We start from the raw sequence: 14659 nt of genomic DNA, 5'->3' as shown, positions 1-14659 counted from the left end.
CCAACACCGACTACGACAACTGGCGGCGGGACGGCCCCGTGTGCGGCCGGGCCTGTGTCGACGTGTCCCGGGACCTGCGCTGGGAGGAGCGGCGCTGCCAGGACTCCCTGGACGGCTTCCTGTGCGAGTACAACTACCCCGGCACGTGCCGGGGGCTGCCCGGCGGGGACGTGACCTACCGCACCCCCTTCGGGGCGCAGGACAGTGACTTGGTGGCCCTGCCGCCGGACACCGAGGCTTGGCTCCCCGCGCTGGGCTTGGAACTGGTGTGCAAGAAGCAGGATGGCGGGCGTTTCAGGTGGAGCACCCACCTGCCCGGGGCCTGGGCCTGCCAGGTGGAGAACGGGGGGTGCGAGGGCACATGCCAGGAGAAGGACGGGCATCCCTCCTGCGCCTGCCCCGAGGGGAGGAAGCTGGAGGCGGACGACCGCAGCTGCTCAGCCCCCTGCGCCAGTGCCCCTTGCGAGCAGCTCTGCGTCCCCCACGGGGCCGACTTCATCTGCATGTGCCACGAGGGCTACGAGCTGACCGAGGATGGCATTCACTGCCGAGACATCGACGACTGTCAAGTGAACCCGCAGGTCTGCGAACAGATATGCATCAACACCGAAGGGGGCTTCGAGTGCCATTGCCACCAGGGCTATGAGCTGGTGGAGGGGAAATGCAAAGATGTGATAGACTGCTACACAGTCTTCTGCCAGCACCACTGTGAGGACATCCCTGGGGGTTACAGATGCATCTGCTTCGAAGGCTATGCCCCTCACCCTAAGGACCCTTTCAAATGCGTCTTGTTTTGCAACGAGAGTCAATGCCCTGCTGAATGCGACCCCCATGTCCAGAGTAATTGCATGTGCCCTGACGGGTTCATCTTGGATGAAACTGAGACGGGTCCCAAAATGTGTATAGACATCAATGAGTGTGAAATGCAGCATTGTGATGGGATCTGCACGAATACGCTAGGAAGCTTCAGGTGCGATTGCCCTGAGGGGCAGGTCCTCCATGACCCGTACACATGTGTAAATAGGAGTGATTTCGAAATAGAGATTTCAGGGAGCGGTGAAATTTACCCGCAAACACCAGTCCCCACCCAGCTCCCACCAGCTAAGAGCCTCCACCCTGGGGCTCTGGTTGGCATCATCGTGGGCACTCTGTCCATGATCATCATCCTGATAGCCCTCATCTACCACCTAATGAAGAAGCATTTCATCGCCCAAAGAGGCATGGACTATAAATGTAGCAGCAGTATAGAAAAGGAAGTGGGACTGTATCACGTTACCCCAGGATGTTCCTCTGCTGGCCAGAAATTGTAGAGATTCAGACTGAAATGAAAGGAAAAAATAGAGAACAGGCTGAGATTTTTTTCATAATTCCAATGAAAAACAGAATTCAGGAAAAGTTATGAATGATTTTTCTTGGGGGGAGGGGGTGGGGAGTGAAAAAAGAGGTTCACCACGTTTTTTGCCAGTTCTAGAAACTATCTCTTGCAAGGCACTGGAGATCTAAATGCCACTGCATGCAGTAGAGAGCTACTGCCACTGTGCCCTCTGTAAGGAAATTGGCAGATAGATGCCTTTCGGTCCCCCACCATTCGCGACACGGTGACCTCAATGGAATTGAAAGAAAGAACTTTATTTCTGAGAAGAATGTCCAGGTTTGGAACTGACTATTTTAATGTATCTTGACTGTAAGGCAAGCGAGTATATACAACTCTGATCTAAGAGTAATAGACCTTGGGGCAGCTCAACCCAAGTGGCTCTTTTCCAGAGGCAGTATCAGGAGTTCTTTTCTGCATCAGCCAAGAAGAAGAGCTGGAATGCTGCTGCATTTATTTAGGTTGGTTTTTTGTTTTGTGTGGGTTTTTTTAAAAACTGAGAATTACTAAAGAACTAGCGAAGTTCTTTTGGTCAGTGCTTCTCCTAGTTTCATCTCCTTGTCTTTATAGTCTGTAGGAAACTAAAACTCTCATCTCTGTCTTTCTGTATCTAGCCACCTACCTGTCCATCCACTTTTCTTCCTTCTTTTGGATGTTACAGTGTTACCCATCATTATCATATCTGAGCACCTTCTGCAGAAAGTTAAGAGCAGTAGTGAAATCCCTGGTGAATGTTTGTCACTTTTCCCTCTTTGGGAACAAAAATGATTTTGTTGATGTTTGTTTGTGATGGTGTTTTGTTTTGGGGGGTGTTGGTGTGAATGGTATGTATGTCACTCTATTTCCAGGAGAAATGCCTTTTCGTTTTTATGTTGTGCCTTCTGTTCCATACCACAATTTCTCCAGTGATTTTGTTACCCTCCTCTCCCTGTCAGATTAAATCATCATTAACAAACCCTTTTAGCAGCCTCCCTGTTGACAACAGTGCATTTTTGCCTTGCTCTACTAAATGCCTTAGTTCTGGCTAGGTCACCTCTGTGGACCTGGTTTAATTCACATTCAGGTCAGTGACAAAACTTCCATTGACTTTAAAGGGAGGAGGATCAAGCCCTGCGTCTTTGCATTTTAACATTATACTGGGGGAAACCTGGAACATTTTTTTCATATTTGCCTAATCAGACAATGGATTAGGAGACTATAATCTAGGATAAGGCCTGAATACAAAGGAGACTGTAGTGTGATTCAGTTCCATCACATTATATGGGAGAAAAAAAAGTATTCAGACACCACAAATCCTGTTTATATTCTGTCAGTGGAGGCTTGCTTGGACTGTAACTTTAACAGGAGCCCAAGTGACTGCAAGCAGATACGTATATCTGTGAAATATCTGCATATGGCATTTTCTAGCAGTACTTTACAATTCTGGGACTGTAAAATCAGACAATCAGATGACTGCTTGCAAATAATTGACAGAAGCATGCAGGCCACCAGCTGGTTGTAGTTAAGAAAGTTTGCTGTTAAGTCTGCTTTCAAGCCTTCCCTGCTTCTTAGTGGAAATAACAGGTACATGCAGAGTGAGACTATCACATAGTGTCCTCATTTTTTCCTGATATACCAGAATAATCAAACTACATATTGATTTTCAATAAAGAGCTAAAAGGAGGAACGTGTTATATAAAATTGAGATTTCTGACTGTAAATGGTTCAATCCACTGTTTTTTTGTAAACTTGGCACATTTGTAAATACTTATTTATTTATTGGAAATATACCTTATGCAATGCACAATCACTTTGTGATTTTATATGTCATTAAATAAAGCTTTTACAACCTGGTTTATAGAACATTTGCAGATTAAATGTTCTTTCTTTTCTCGCCACACAACCTCCCTTGATAACAGAAGGTGTTGGTCTTTCCTAACAAGAATGATTTGTCTTCTTGTCAGGTTTTCCAAATCCTATTGGATACAATGGGAGCTGCTGAAAGCCAGCCAAAACGTACTTTTTATAGTTATCCCACAAATGCAATTATTGTACAGAACAATGGGTTAATAACGGAGAACAAAATTAACATCAAGAGATCAACGTTAAGACATTAGAAATAAAATAATAGCTAAAAAGGACCAATCTGTCTTTGGCTGAACTCTGCTGAGATCTGTTTGCCTATACTGTACAAAACTCCTTTGAAGCCAGTGGATCTTTGTTTGTGTGAGAAATGAACAGGATTCACCTCTGGGTGTTTTTCCTGTGGAAGAGATAATTTAGGTCTTGTTCCTTCATCCAAATCCTTTGACTCAAATGGGAGTTTTGTCTGCAGTACTGGGTCTACAGTTTATAACTTAACTCTGTTAAAATTAGTCACAGTGGGTGCTCACAGCACCTGCCACAGTTCAGGGGAAACACAGCTTCCTTTATAATCTTCCTTTTCCAGCTGTTCATAAATTTGGCAAATTACTTCCTTGGGATCTAAAATTTCTTGGGCCTGTTCTCAGCCTTGGGGTGAGTTTGTTTATGTAAAGTTTCAGCAAAATGTGCTCAGCAGCTTCTCAACGTGGCTTACAGGAAGAATACAGTCTCTTTCAGATGCTCTGATCAGAAATGGTGTGTCCTGAAGAATGAGGCATGGTGCTGAATATGTGGAGACCCTGTTTGTTATCCTGGCTTTGATAGCTACTCCCTGTGTAATTATACAAAAACCCTTTAAACTTCATGCCTGAATTTCCCCATCTTTAAAATGGAGATGATGTCGCTCACCTCCCAGGGAGTTCATGAGGAATAACTAGTTAATATCCACCCAGAGCTGTGAAAAAAATGAAAAGTGTTTTGTGAACAACAGTAAGGGTAGAATGAACTTTCCACACAGTATCCTACCTCAAATGATTTCTACAGAGAAGAGAGCAGGCTAGAGACTTCTGTAGGTGTATATGTCTAGCAGGGATGGAAAGTATCAGGGTACCTTGGAAAAGCTGCCAGAAACATTTTCTTGGGAGAATAGAAAACCAAGGGTGGAAGCTGGGTCCTAACTGGGGGCTGGACTTGATGATCTTCTGAGGTCCCTTCCAGCCCTAATGACTATGAAATCTATGAAACTGACTTTAACAGGAATTTTACCATTGCCAGAAATGTTGATATAGGGGGAAAGCATGACAATAACCAGTCAAGGGGTAGTTATCCATGGCTAGTCATGAGGCTTTTGCCAGGAGAGTTGGTTTTGTAAAACCCCAGTCAAAGTGTGGTTTTTGTGCATCACAGATGGCAGGATTCCAGTGACCTCATTCCGCAACAGTCATGAATTGATCAATCTTCAAGGACAGCTGGGTTATAGTGCCAATGTAAATAGCTATCCTTTTCAGAGCTTGCAAACGGTATGTGCAATTTTTATTGCTTTAATATTCTATCATTAAAATGATGACAACAACAACATGTACCTCAAGTCTCCAAGAAACAGGAAATTTTAGAAGATAAAAAATATTTGCCTTGACGTAATTTAGAGCTGACAGATCAACCCTTCCTTTAGTAGGAATTGTCCTTGTTTCTGATACCTAGTCTCATTTTGTGTGTGTGTTTGTGTTGGGAGATGTTCAAAGTGAAACTGAAGACATTTAATTTCATTTAATGTTTCTTTCCCAGGATGCCAAGTTAAGCCCTTGGTAGCCAGGACCAATTCTTAGAGGTAACAGAGAACAGGATTTGATCTCTTGGCTTTTTAAGAGTTGATTACTCCTATTCCCCAGCACTGAAGAGGCATCAAGGAACTGGTTGGACTGAACCACAAAATGCTTTCCTTTATTTCCCAGGATTAACTGGGAGCTATGAGAAACAGTATAAGCTAGAGCAACCTTGAGACTGATGTGACTGCTATTAATGACCCAGCCAGATGGGTGCAACAAGCAGTTTCTGCAACTTCAGCCATAGCTGCTATTCTTGCCTCCCCTCCCAAAATCTGGGTCCAAAGCTAGTGCCCTAATTGCTTCCCCTCCCACCTATTTACATTACTGCAGACAGACCCTCCTGCATAGCCCCAGAATAGTCTTGAAATCAACCAGCTCCTTTCATTTCTACTCCTAATGCAGGAAAGGAGTAACTGGAAAACAGCCTCCTTCATTGTAAGAACCTCACAATATCTACTTTCATGGTAATTTTTACTTAAGGATGATACAAGTTGGTAGGTTGCAGATATTTTCCCCTACTGCCACTTAAATCTAATCCTACAACTCACAGAAAGTTAATGAGTTTACTAAAAAAAACCCCCAAAACAACCCCAGAGGCTAATGCCCAGAAGAGGATCAAAATATTTTCATTGGATGGCACTATGCCCCAGTTTGTTTCTCACACCAATTGTTTTACTGGGGGACTAGAATCATAGTCTTCTGTGTGAGGAAGAGGAACAGATTTAGCTGGATATGATATATCCCAGCCTTTTATACACCACACCAACCCCTGCTGTTATCTTCCAAATATACATTCCAGATTATCAACTTCTCCTCAATGGATGCACTGTTTCTTAGAATAAAAACCTCTGCCATGCAATTTTTCTCTCTTTCAATTTCAGGAAAAATTAAAGATCCAATAAGGACATGTGTGCAAGGATACAGCCTTTGTGGTGTATGGGAGAGCTTTTAACATTTTTTTAAAACTAAATTTGGGATGCAGGCCATTTTTTTAGAAGAAAAATGTGGTTTTAAAAAGTAATTTGATATTTGAAGGAATACGGCATGATGGAGCTGACATAGAAATGTGTGGCTGGGAAAGCAAAGTTAAATCAGCTGAGCCATCCTTTGAATGACTCCAAAACCCCCCTGCCTTGTATGAGTAACTGGATTACTGGATCCCTCCTTTTTCAGAAGCTACCCCTCTTTTTCCTTCCTTTCTCCCCTGTCTTCTGAGCTTTGTCTTGGCTTTGTTTGTCAGCACACTTGCTTATACACAGAGAATGGATTACATTCCAGGAGAGCTCCTGCATGTTGTTTGTTTTACACGTAGAGGAGGGAGTAAAATGCAATTAAAGGCCTGATGCTCTGATAGGTGCATCCTCAGGGTCTGTGTATCCTCCTAAAAGGTCCCACGGATAAGCCTTGCACAGTGGAGTTCCTTCCATATTCTTCCCTTTCTCCTTCACATACCAGACTGGAACAATATAGCAGCACTGTGGAGCCTTGGAAAAAAATTTCCATTGACTGACTTGCCCTGAGTGCTCTGGCAGAAGGAGAGACGTGATGGGTGATGTTAGGCAGCCTCCAGCAGAGGGCTGTGTCTGTACATAGCCCTATTTAACAAATGAAAAAACCTCTGTAACTCTCCTTTGCAAGATGCAAAAGGCCATGTGAAAATTGGAAGCATGGGGCAGTGAGGACAGGTTAATAGGCACATTAATATACTTCCCCGAGACTTAAGCACATTCAGCCAGGCACCTAATAAGCAGATTGTGGCAATAATCTTCGAAAAGTCAAAAGGAGCCAAAAGCAATTACATGAACACAAAAGATTCCCCCCACCCCAAATTGCCATAATCTAGTATTTACAATCTAGGTGCCCACTTGGTGTAGCCACACAAAATCATTATCTGCAGAACTGGCACAGCTTTCCATTGTGCCTGTGAAAATCTCCCCCATACTGCCATCTTGTGGGGACCACATGTGTTGAACAGAAGATACATTAGCAAGGAAGTCTAGGCTGGAGAAACAAGGAGACAGACAACATTTAAGAGTTTCCTGAATCAGACAGTACATCTGCTTTTACCCACTTTACTGCCAACATAATTGGTAAATAAAAGCCATTTGTGGAGCCTGCTTCCTTGAGCATATGACACATTAAGCAGTATTCCCCCCCCCCCCCCAACCGCCCCCCCTGTATTAAAAATCATGAGTCAGGGGCTGATCTGTTTGAAAAGGATGATTTTTCAAAAGAAATCTATGTTATATTCTTTTTATTTGGGCTTTGAACCTATAAGTTTCACACTTTCCAACTTTCATTCCTTAGGCATGAGAGCTGGAAGCTAACAGACAAATGAAAGCTGAGAGTTTTGTGTAATCACATGACTCCAAGAGCTGGGTCTTTAAATAAAACACTGACTACCATAAAACTTAAGATAAAATCATAACAGATAACAACTATGTGCCCACCATGCCTCCTTCTGTATGTGGCTAAGATGTGAGCCAGGAAGAGTTTGCAGAGAGAGTTTGGGTTACAGGTCATACGAGCTATGAAACTGTGCCTGACTTGAAGTCACTGACGTCAACAGCAGTACTCTTACTGACTTCAGTTCAGCAGGTGCAAGATCAAGGCCTTACAGCGTGAACTGGACATGACTTCAGTTGATAGTCCCTGTAGAGAAATCTTGTCATTTTTCTGGCGTTTTTAAGTTTCCGCTGTTTATTTTTCTTTTTAATAGCAGAGAATGTGTATGTCAGAGATTTTCTCTCCATAGATGGTCTCTGCTAGCTGGTGTCAGTGTGTGCGAGAATGTGGGTGTAAAAGAGAGAGACAGACAGGCAGAGAGAGACTCTATGTGTGTGTGTATGATAGAGGTTCAGGGAAGTGTTTTCTCCGCCATAGGGGAGAGCTCTGTTGCCTGAAGCATGTGTTGTGCATGCATACATATGCATGTGTGTATGTGCATATGTGTAAATGGCAAATTAAAAATTTGTGGAGCCTTGGGCCCAAACAGCCCTGGGTCCCAAAGCCCTGACTACCACCTGTGGTAGAAAGTTGTTCATATTAAGTACACCCTGTGAGTTCCCCTGTAGGATGGGTCTGGCATTGCATCCCTTTCCCTATGGCAATGATTCCCAACTAGGGTGCCATGTAGGGTTGCCAACTCTGTTCAAATCTATTCCGAGAGGTTTCATCACATGATGTAATGACAGGAATGAGTCATTACATCAGGAAAGCAAATGCACGCTGCAATTGCATTTTAAAACCCATTGGACTATTGTATACATCGGATTCAACATTTAATATTTCTTTTAATGAATGCCCTATCATTTATCTCCCAGGTGACTCTCAGCAGTCTCCTGCATATTTATATCTAATTTCTGGAGACTCCAGGGCAATCCTGGAGGGTTGGCAACCCTAGTGCCATGAGATCTTTTGAAGGTTGCCTTAAGGTGTGAGAAGATAAGCAGGTATGAGCAGGTAAATGCAGGCTCAAGCTCATCTTTGCCTGGCTGCTGCCCTGGCCCTCATTTCCCAGTCGTTCTATAATAAATAAGTGAGTGTTTGAAATGGGGTTGCTGTTCAGTTCACATAAGTTATAGATGGGTGCCACTACTTGATGGCAATGATAGCAAAGGGTCTCCAGCAGCCAATAGGGTGCTGCCAGCCGTGCCTGCTCTGACTGTGTGGAGGTAAAAACAGCAATGGTTGTAGCTTCCAAACCAGTGGGGCCTTCTGTTTCAGGAAGCTCTGAGCCTGAGTCGGTGGGCCTGTTCATTAATTCACCCCTGGTTTGTGTGTGTGTGTGTGTTTTCTTTTGGGGCTGGGGGGAGAAGGTTGCTTCCACAGGCCTTGGTTGCCCTTTTGCAATAGGCCACACTAAGAAAGAGCAGTCCCTGACTTTTTCTTTAATTACCTGGCTCTGTCCTAAGAACACAGTGCTCTGCACAACTTTCCCCCCCAGTTTGCATGTTTGTGCAATAACCAGGGACAACCAGGCCCTTTTAGGCCATCTTCTTATTACTTTGGGTCTTCTGCAATCATTTACATCAGTGCAAAGTGTACGCAGTGGAGGTGCTGAGCCATCACGTAATACTACTGCTCTGTCACCGGTTTGCTCTGATATAAATGACCTGAGCTATTGGAAAACAGGTAAACCCAACTAAAAACAGAACAAGGAAACGGGAAAAAAAACAGGAGGCATTTAATACCCAAGGCCATGGTTCTTCATGTCAGTTACAAATGATATAAATAATCAAGCTACAGAAATACAGCTTTACTGAAACCTGGCAATGTGCGAGGAACATGAACCAGATCTTTACAAAAGGGAAGCTACCAGCCTGGGCCAGATTTTCAAGCAATTTGTTTTGTGAAAGAACACACTTGAAAAACAAGCATATGTATCACACACACAAGAACACACATGTGTAACAAGCTCCGCCTGTCGTGTGAATCCACTTCTTGTCAGTTGGAACTTGTCTACATGGAGATTATTAAGAAACTTAATCTGACTTTATAATGTGGTTTAGTGAAACAGCATTAAACTCCTGTGTGGACACACTTATTCAGAAGTAAAGTGGATCTAATTCAACTGAATGTATTTTACATTTTTTACCTTGGTTGGGACAGCAGAGACCTCTGCTCCCCTGACAACAAGGAATGTATTGGCCCAAGCCTGTGTTTAGGGCACTGAAAAGGTTGGCCAATTCCTGAAGTGTGACAAGCTTACCTGAATTAAAATGGATTATGAGTCAGTGTCCACACAAGGGTGTTATGCCAGTTAACTAACCCATTTAACGAACCCACTTTCAAATTATACCTTTTGACGAATTCAGATCCACCTTCCTGAGTGCCCCCATATAGATAAGGTCTGGGTCAACATCCTGAGCAAAAAGGGACAGCCAGAAAACCTTGTTCCAAACAATCACCATAACGTTCTCTTTCCTGTTTCATGCTGATGCAGAGCACTTGGCCCTATGGTGGCATTTTCCAGAGGCATAACCAGGCAGTTTTGCACCTTTGGGTAGCAGAAGCTACTGTTTTGTGCTTTCCCATTCAATTGGTGTCTGAGCTGGTGCCCAAGTTGCCCCCACCCCCTTAGTTATGCTACTGACATTTTCGCTGAAATTGGCCTAGTTTGGTTCCCAATTTAATCAGAAAGAGCTTTACTATTAAGTAGAGTGGGAGCAGATCTAGGCCTGGTCCACACTGAAAGCTGAACCGTTAGAATTCTCCCAATTAGGACTGTGATTTTTTTTACCAGTAGAACCATCCCAGTACAAATTTGAGTTGTGGATGCATTTATCCTGCTATAAAAGGGCCTTACCCTAGGATAGCTTATTTTTATACTTGTATGGGAACAGCATCACTGGTATAGAGCACCTTTACGTTACACCGAAATCTACTTTAAGGAGTGCAGCCTCAATTTCACTTGAACTATACCAATGTGATCTAAACCAGTGTGGTTTAAGTGACACAGGGAACATCTGCATGAGACATTTACTGCGGAGCTGCCTAATTAGCTCTGCAGTAAACATCTTGGCGTCCATATGTGAGGCCCTATAAGGCTGCAGGAACCTAATAAACTCTGAAGCAGGTAAGTACTCACAAATACAAGTACTATCCTGCTGCAAAGTTTTTTTTATGCGCAGCAACAGACATGTAGACACTGTTCCGGCTGACTGGGGCACGAGGGTGCTTCAATGCAGGGCCTGCCTGCTGGCTAGCTCTGCACTGGAGCATGGCAACCTCCTGCCCCAGCCAGCCCTTCTGCAGCACACTGAGCTGGGTCAGCAGCCCTAGGCTGGCAGGCTGGCCCCCTGCCAGCCAGGACTGCTTCAACCCTGCTCAATGTGCTGCGGTTCCATGCACATTCAAATGGTGCATCTGGGAGCAATAAACTCTGGCGTGATATGTATCAAAGTTTATTGCTGCAAATTAATTGCAGACACACCCACAGTGTTGCAGTGTATACCAAGCTCTGAGCACTTTTGAAAATCTCATCTCATAAAGCTGAAATGGCTGAAAAATACTGAAAAGGGCTCTCTCTCTAATTAATAATAGTAAAATCCCTCCAATTTTTTTCTGGTTTTTTTTTTAAAACTGTTTCCTCTAAACATGTTACTGTGAAGTCTTTTTACAGTGAAAAATAACCAAAAGTACTTTACGTGAAAAAATATATGACATAAATAAAAAACCTACTTTGTAACCAATTGTAAAAGAGGAAATTTAAAAATCTTCCTCATTGTTACCATCCTAACACAGGCTAGAAATCAGATGTGTGTTTTTATTAGTGAGATTAATTAATCATTGGCATTGTGTCAATGGGATGTGGCAAGCTCTGTAACATTGAGTTGTCAGATTACTAATGGATGTATTTCTAAAAGATATGTTCTGGTTCAGCTGGATGGCATGGGGTCAATCTGGAAGAAATGCTTTTGTCCCTCCTGGTCTTAAAATCTTTGAATTAATGATCCTATGCCAAAACATTGGCAAGGTTTGACAATGCCATGAATCATGTGCCACATCGAGACTCATCCAGCAGCAAGACATAGAAGTATGTGTCAGGTTGATGTGGGTTGGCTACATTTCTAGCTGTAGGGGTGAGTGCTAGGGCATGCAACCCAAAAGTGGTAATATTCTGGCATGCAACACACCCAGAAGTCAACTTCTTATAGGCCAGGTCCTACTCTATCTACTAGGCATTGAAGTGTATTTAAGTGCCTATTTAAGTGTGATCTTATTCCACCCTGCTCGAGTCCTGAGAAAAGATTAACGTGCTTACTTTTGCTACTGCCATCATCTTAGCCTGAAAACTGAATCACAAGAAGCCATGAGGAGGAGAACCCATTAAGCTTGCATTAACTGTTTTTCAGGAGTCATGCTAGATAAAATAGGATCACACTTAGATGCATACATTCACTTATGCACCTAATGGCTAGAACAAAATCTGACTCATACTCTTTATGGCTGAAGAACATGTTTATTATTATTAAATGTTATTAAATGACACCTCCCAGGCCAGGATCCTTTTGCTTCCCACATGAATTAACTGAGAGTTAGGAACATTGTAATGATTACTGAAACTGGGAATGCAGCCCTTTGGGAACTGCTTCCACATCAACTGGCTATGAAGCAGTTAAAGACTGATCAATGGCTTGAAAAAATGCACGAGCCAGTTTCAATTGTTGTGCAAAGATTTGTGCAGCCTGATTCTCCATGGCCCTGAATCTTGGATAGTCATATACACAAGGGCAAAGTGAGCGGTGAATGCATCCAACCAGACTAGTGCAGTGACATGTGGAGTTCTCTGATGCCATTTTACGGTGCTGACTCAGTACACAGAACCTTCTCCTTAAGCTGGCCCCTCTCACCAGGGCTCTCACAGCCCTGCTCTTTTCAAGTGCATGTCTAATGTTACACATGGTGAACTGAACCATTGGCTAACAATGGGACTATCCACAGAGGATAATATTAACAGCATTAATGGCCCTCTGCAGGATCACAGCATGTTATATAAATCAATAATAGGCTCCTTATTGTATTCACTGGTGTACTGAGAATGAAGTACTGTACATTACAATTGTCTCCAGCTGCCCTGGTAGTAGTGGTTGTCTTTGGAAATGGGGCTACTTAGATTTTAAGGTTTTTGGGTCAGGGAGCATCTTTTGGTTCTGTGTTTATATGGTGTCTCACCAGAGGGCTCTGGTTTATACGTGGGATTAATAATAATAGCAACCTTTCAATAAGTTAACACCGATGAAATAACTTTTATTTTTCAGTAACCTTTAGAATACTGCAGTAGGTGCTAACACTCTAAACTTACTGATACCCCGGTCCAAGTCAGACCTGCATTAAGAACTGTGTTCCTCCTGAGATCGAAGGCAGCGGAGAGGAAAAGTAGAAGTAGCTGTTACAGTGAGAAAACTAATATTCTTAATTACATTCCAAGGCAATGTTTTGGCCTTTGATTCTTTCAAATGACATGGCATGGCACAACTGCATATCTGCCACCTGCAAATGTTGTTCTTTCTGAAGAGCTAACCACACACAGCCTCAATCAACATCCCCTTTCCTTGCCCCCTATCTCCCTGAATTCTGTTCACATTGACGTCAATGGCAAAACTCTCATTGTCTTACTAAGGAACAGGGACAGCTCCTCAATCAGTACTCTAGGGTAGGGCTGTCCAACTTTTAAATGGCTGGGGGCTGTGTGTCCCTCAGGTCACATTAGCCAAGGCTGCACTAGTGGGAGCCATAAGTCCTGGGGGAAACAGCTACCCTCCCTTGCTGCACTATGTATGCATGTGCCCCCTCTTAGCCCTCCATGCTCCCTCATTGCTTCACCCTGAGCCTGGGGTCTCCCTGTTGCATTCTGCTCCTGGGTGCTCCCCAGCTGCACTGTGTGCTACCCCCTGATGCTTCACTGCATGCCACCTGTGCTGGGTCTTGCTGTGCCTCCCCACTGTAGCATGTACTCCGATTCACCCTTACCTTCCCCACTACAAGCTCCCTTCTTCCACCATGCCACTCAGACATCCTGAGATGTGGGCTTCCCTGGCACTGAGGACTCCACTGCCCTGTCTCCTGGGGCAGGTGAAGAGGCAGGAAGGGAAAGCTGCAGGGAGGGGAGCCTGGAGCCTCCAGCTGCTGTTGTAGCCAGAGCAATGGGGAGAGAGGCAGCTGTGTCAGAGCCTGAGGCTGCAATTTAACCCCTCATGGGTTCCCTGCAAACTGTGGGCCACCAGTTGGACAGCTCTGCTCTAGGGCACAGTTATTCATTGCACTTTCTGCAGACTATGACACTGTTTTTCCCTTTAGAGAAATTATAGTAGGTTAATGGACAGATTTTCAAAAAGGCCCAGCAACCCAACCTCTCTACCCTCCATAGTTTTTAATGTGAACTGAGCCCTTTTGAATACCAGGCCATTAATTACAAAGGATGGCATATTCCCTTTCAGATATGGGTCACAAGGGATTAAAGGAGCAATCCTTTCTCTTGTTCTCTCTCTTTCTATCTTGCTCCCTCTCACTCTCTCATGCTTTCTCTCTCAGTTTACCAATCTGGCTTTAGAGGGAAAAGTCCTATTCTCAGTGAGATTGCCTGCAAATTCCTGTCAATGTTGTCAGCTATGAGATTTGGACCCATGGCTTACAGTTATGCCCAAGTGCCCTCTCCTGAACATGGTCGTAGGAAGCAGGCTATTCCATATAGGCCAAACAGAGAACTGCTGGATGGAAATGTCATGAATGGGAGTGACGGAAAGAATATGCTGGATTCAGAGAGGTCCCTTACCCCTGAGAGCATGGAGACCTGACTTGGAGTAAGGTGCTACTTGATATCGCAAAGAGGGGTAGACTCTGGCTCTAAAATGTCCAAACATTTGTACAAACCCCATCCCACCTTAACATGAAGGAAAGGTCCTACCTAGAAGCAAGGAGCCCTCACACCAAGGACTTACACAGGTTGAGTCACACCCTTAGTCTGTGTCTACGGAGCAAGCTGGAGCAGTAGGTGTGGAGAAAGGTGCTCTCAGGTGATGATGTTCACTGGAAGGTGCTGGTCCTGTGGTAGATGGAGGCACCCTTTCGGAAGGCCAAGATCCTAGGAGGAAGGATGCCGAGGCAGAGGTATCCT

General features: G+C 44.1%; 1 protein-coding gene across 1 annotated transcript in view; it reads left to right on the top strand.

Annotated features, from left to right (window-relative positions):
• Positions 1–2476, top strand: part of THBD (thrombomodulin) — a 38736-nt gene extending 36260 nt beyond the window's left edge. The window contains exon 2 of the mRNA XM_025202022.1: positions 1–2476. Coding sequence (XP_025057807.1) covers positions 1–1310 — 1310 coding nt within the window. The 3' untranslated portion in view covers positions 1311–2476.
• The last annotated feature ends 12183 nt before the right edge of the window (positions 2477–14659 follow it).

Source organism: Alligator sinensis, unplaced genomic scaffold (genome assembly GCF_000455745.1).
Source record: "Alligator sinensis unplaced genomic scaffold, ASM45574v1 scaffold140_1, whole genome shotgun sequence".
NCBI lineage: Eukaryota > Metazoa > Chordata > Crocodylia > Alligatoridae > Alligator > Alligator sinensis.
Note: the sequence above shows the minus strand (reverse complement) of the source record. Positions and strands in the feature narration are given on the sequence as shown.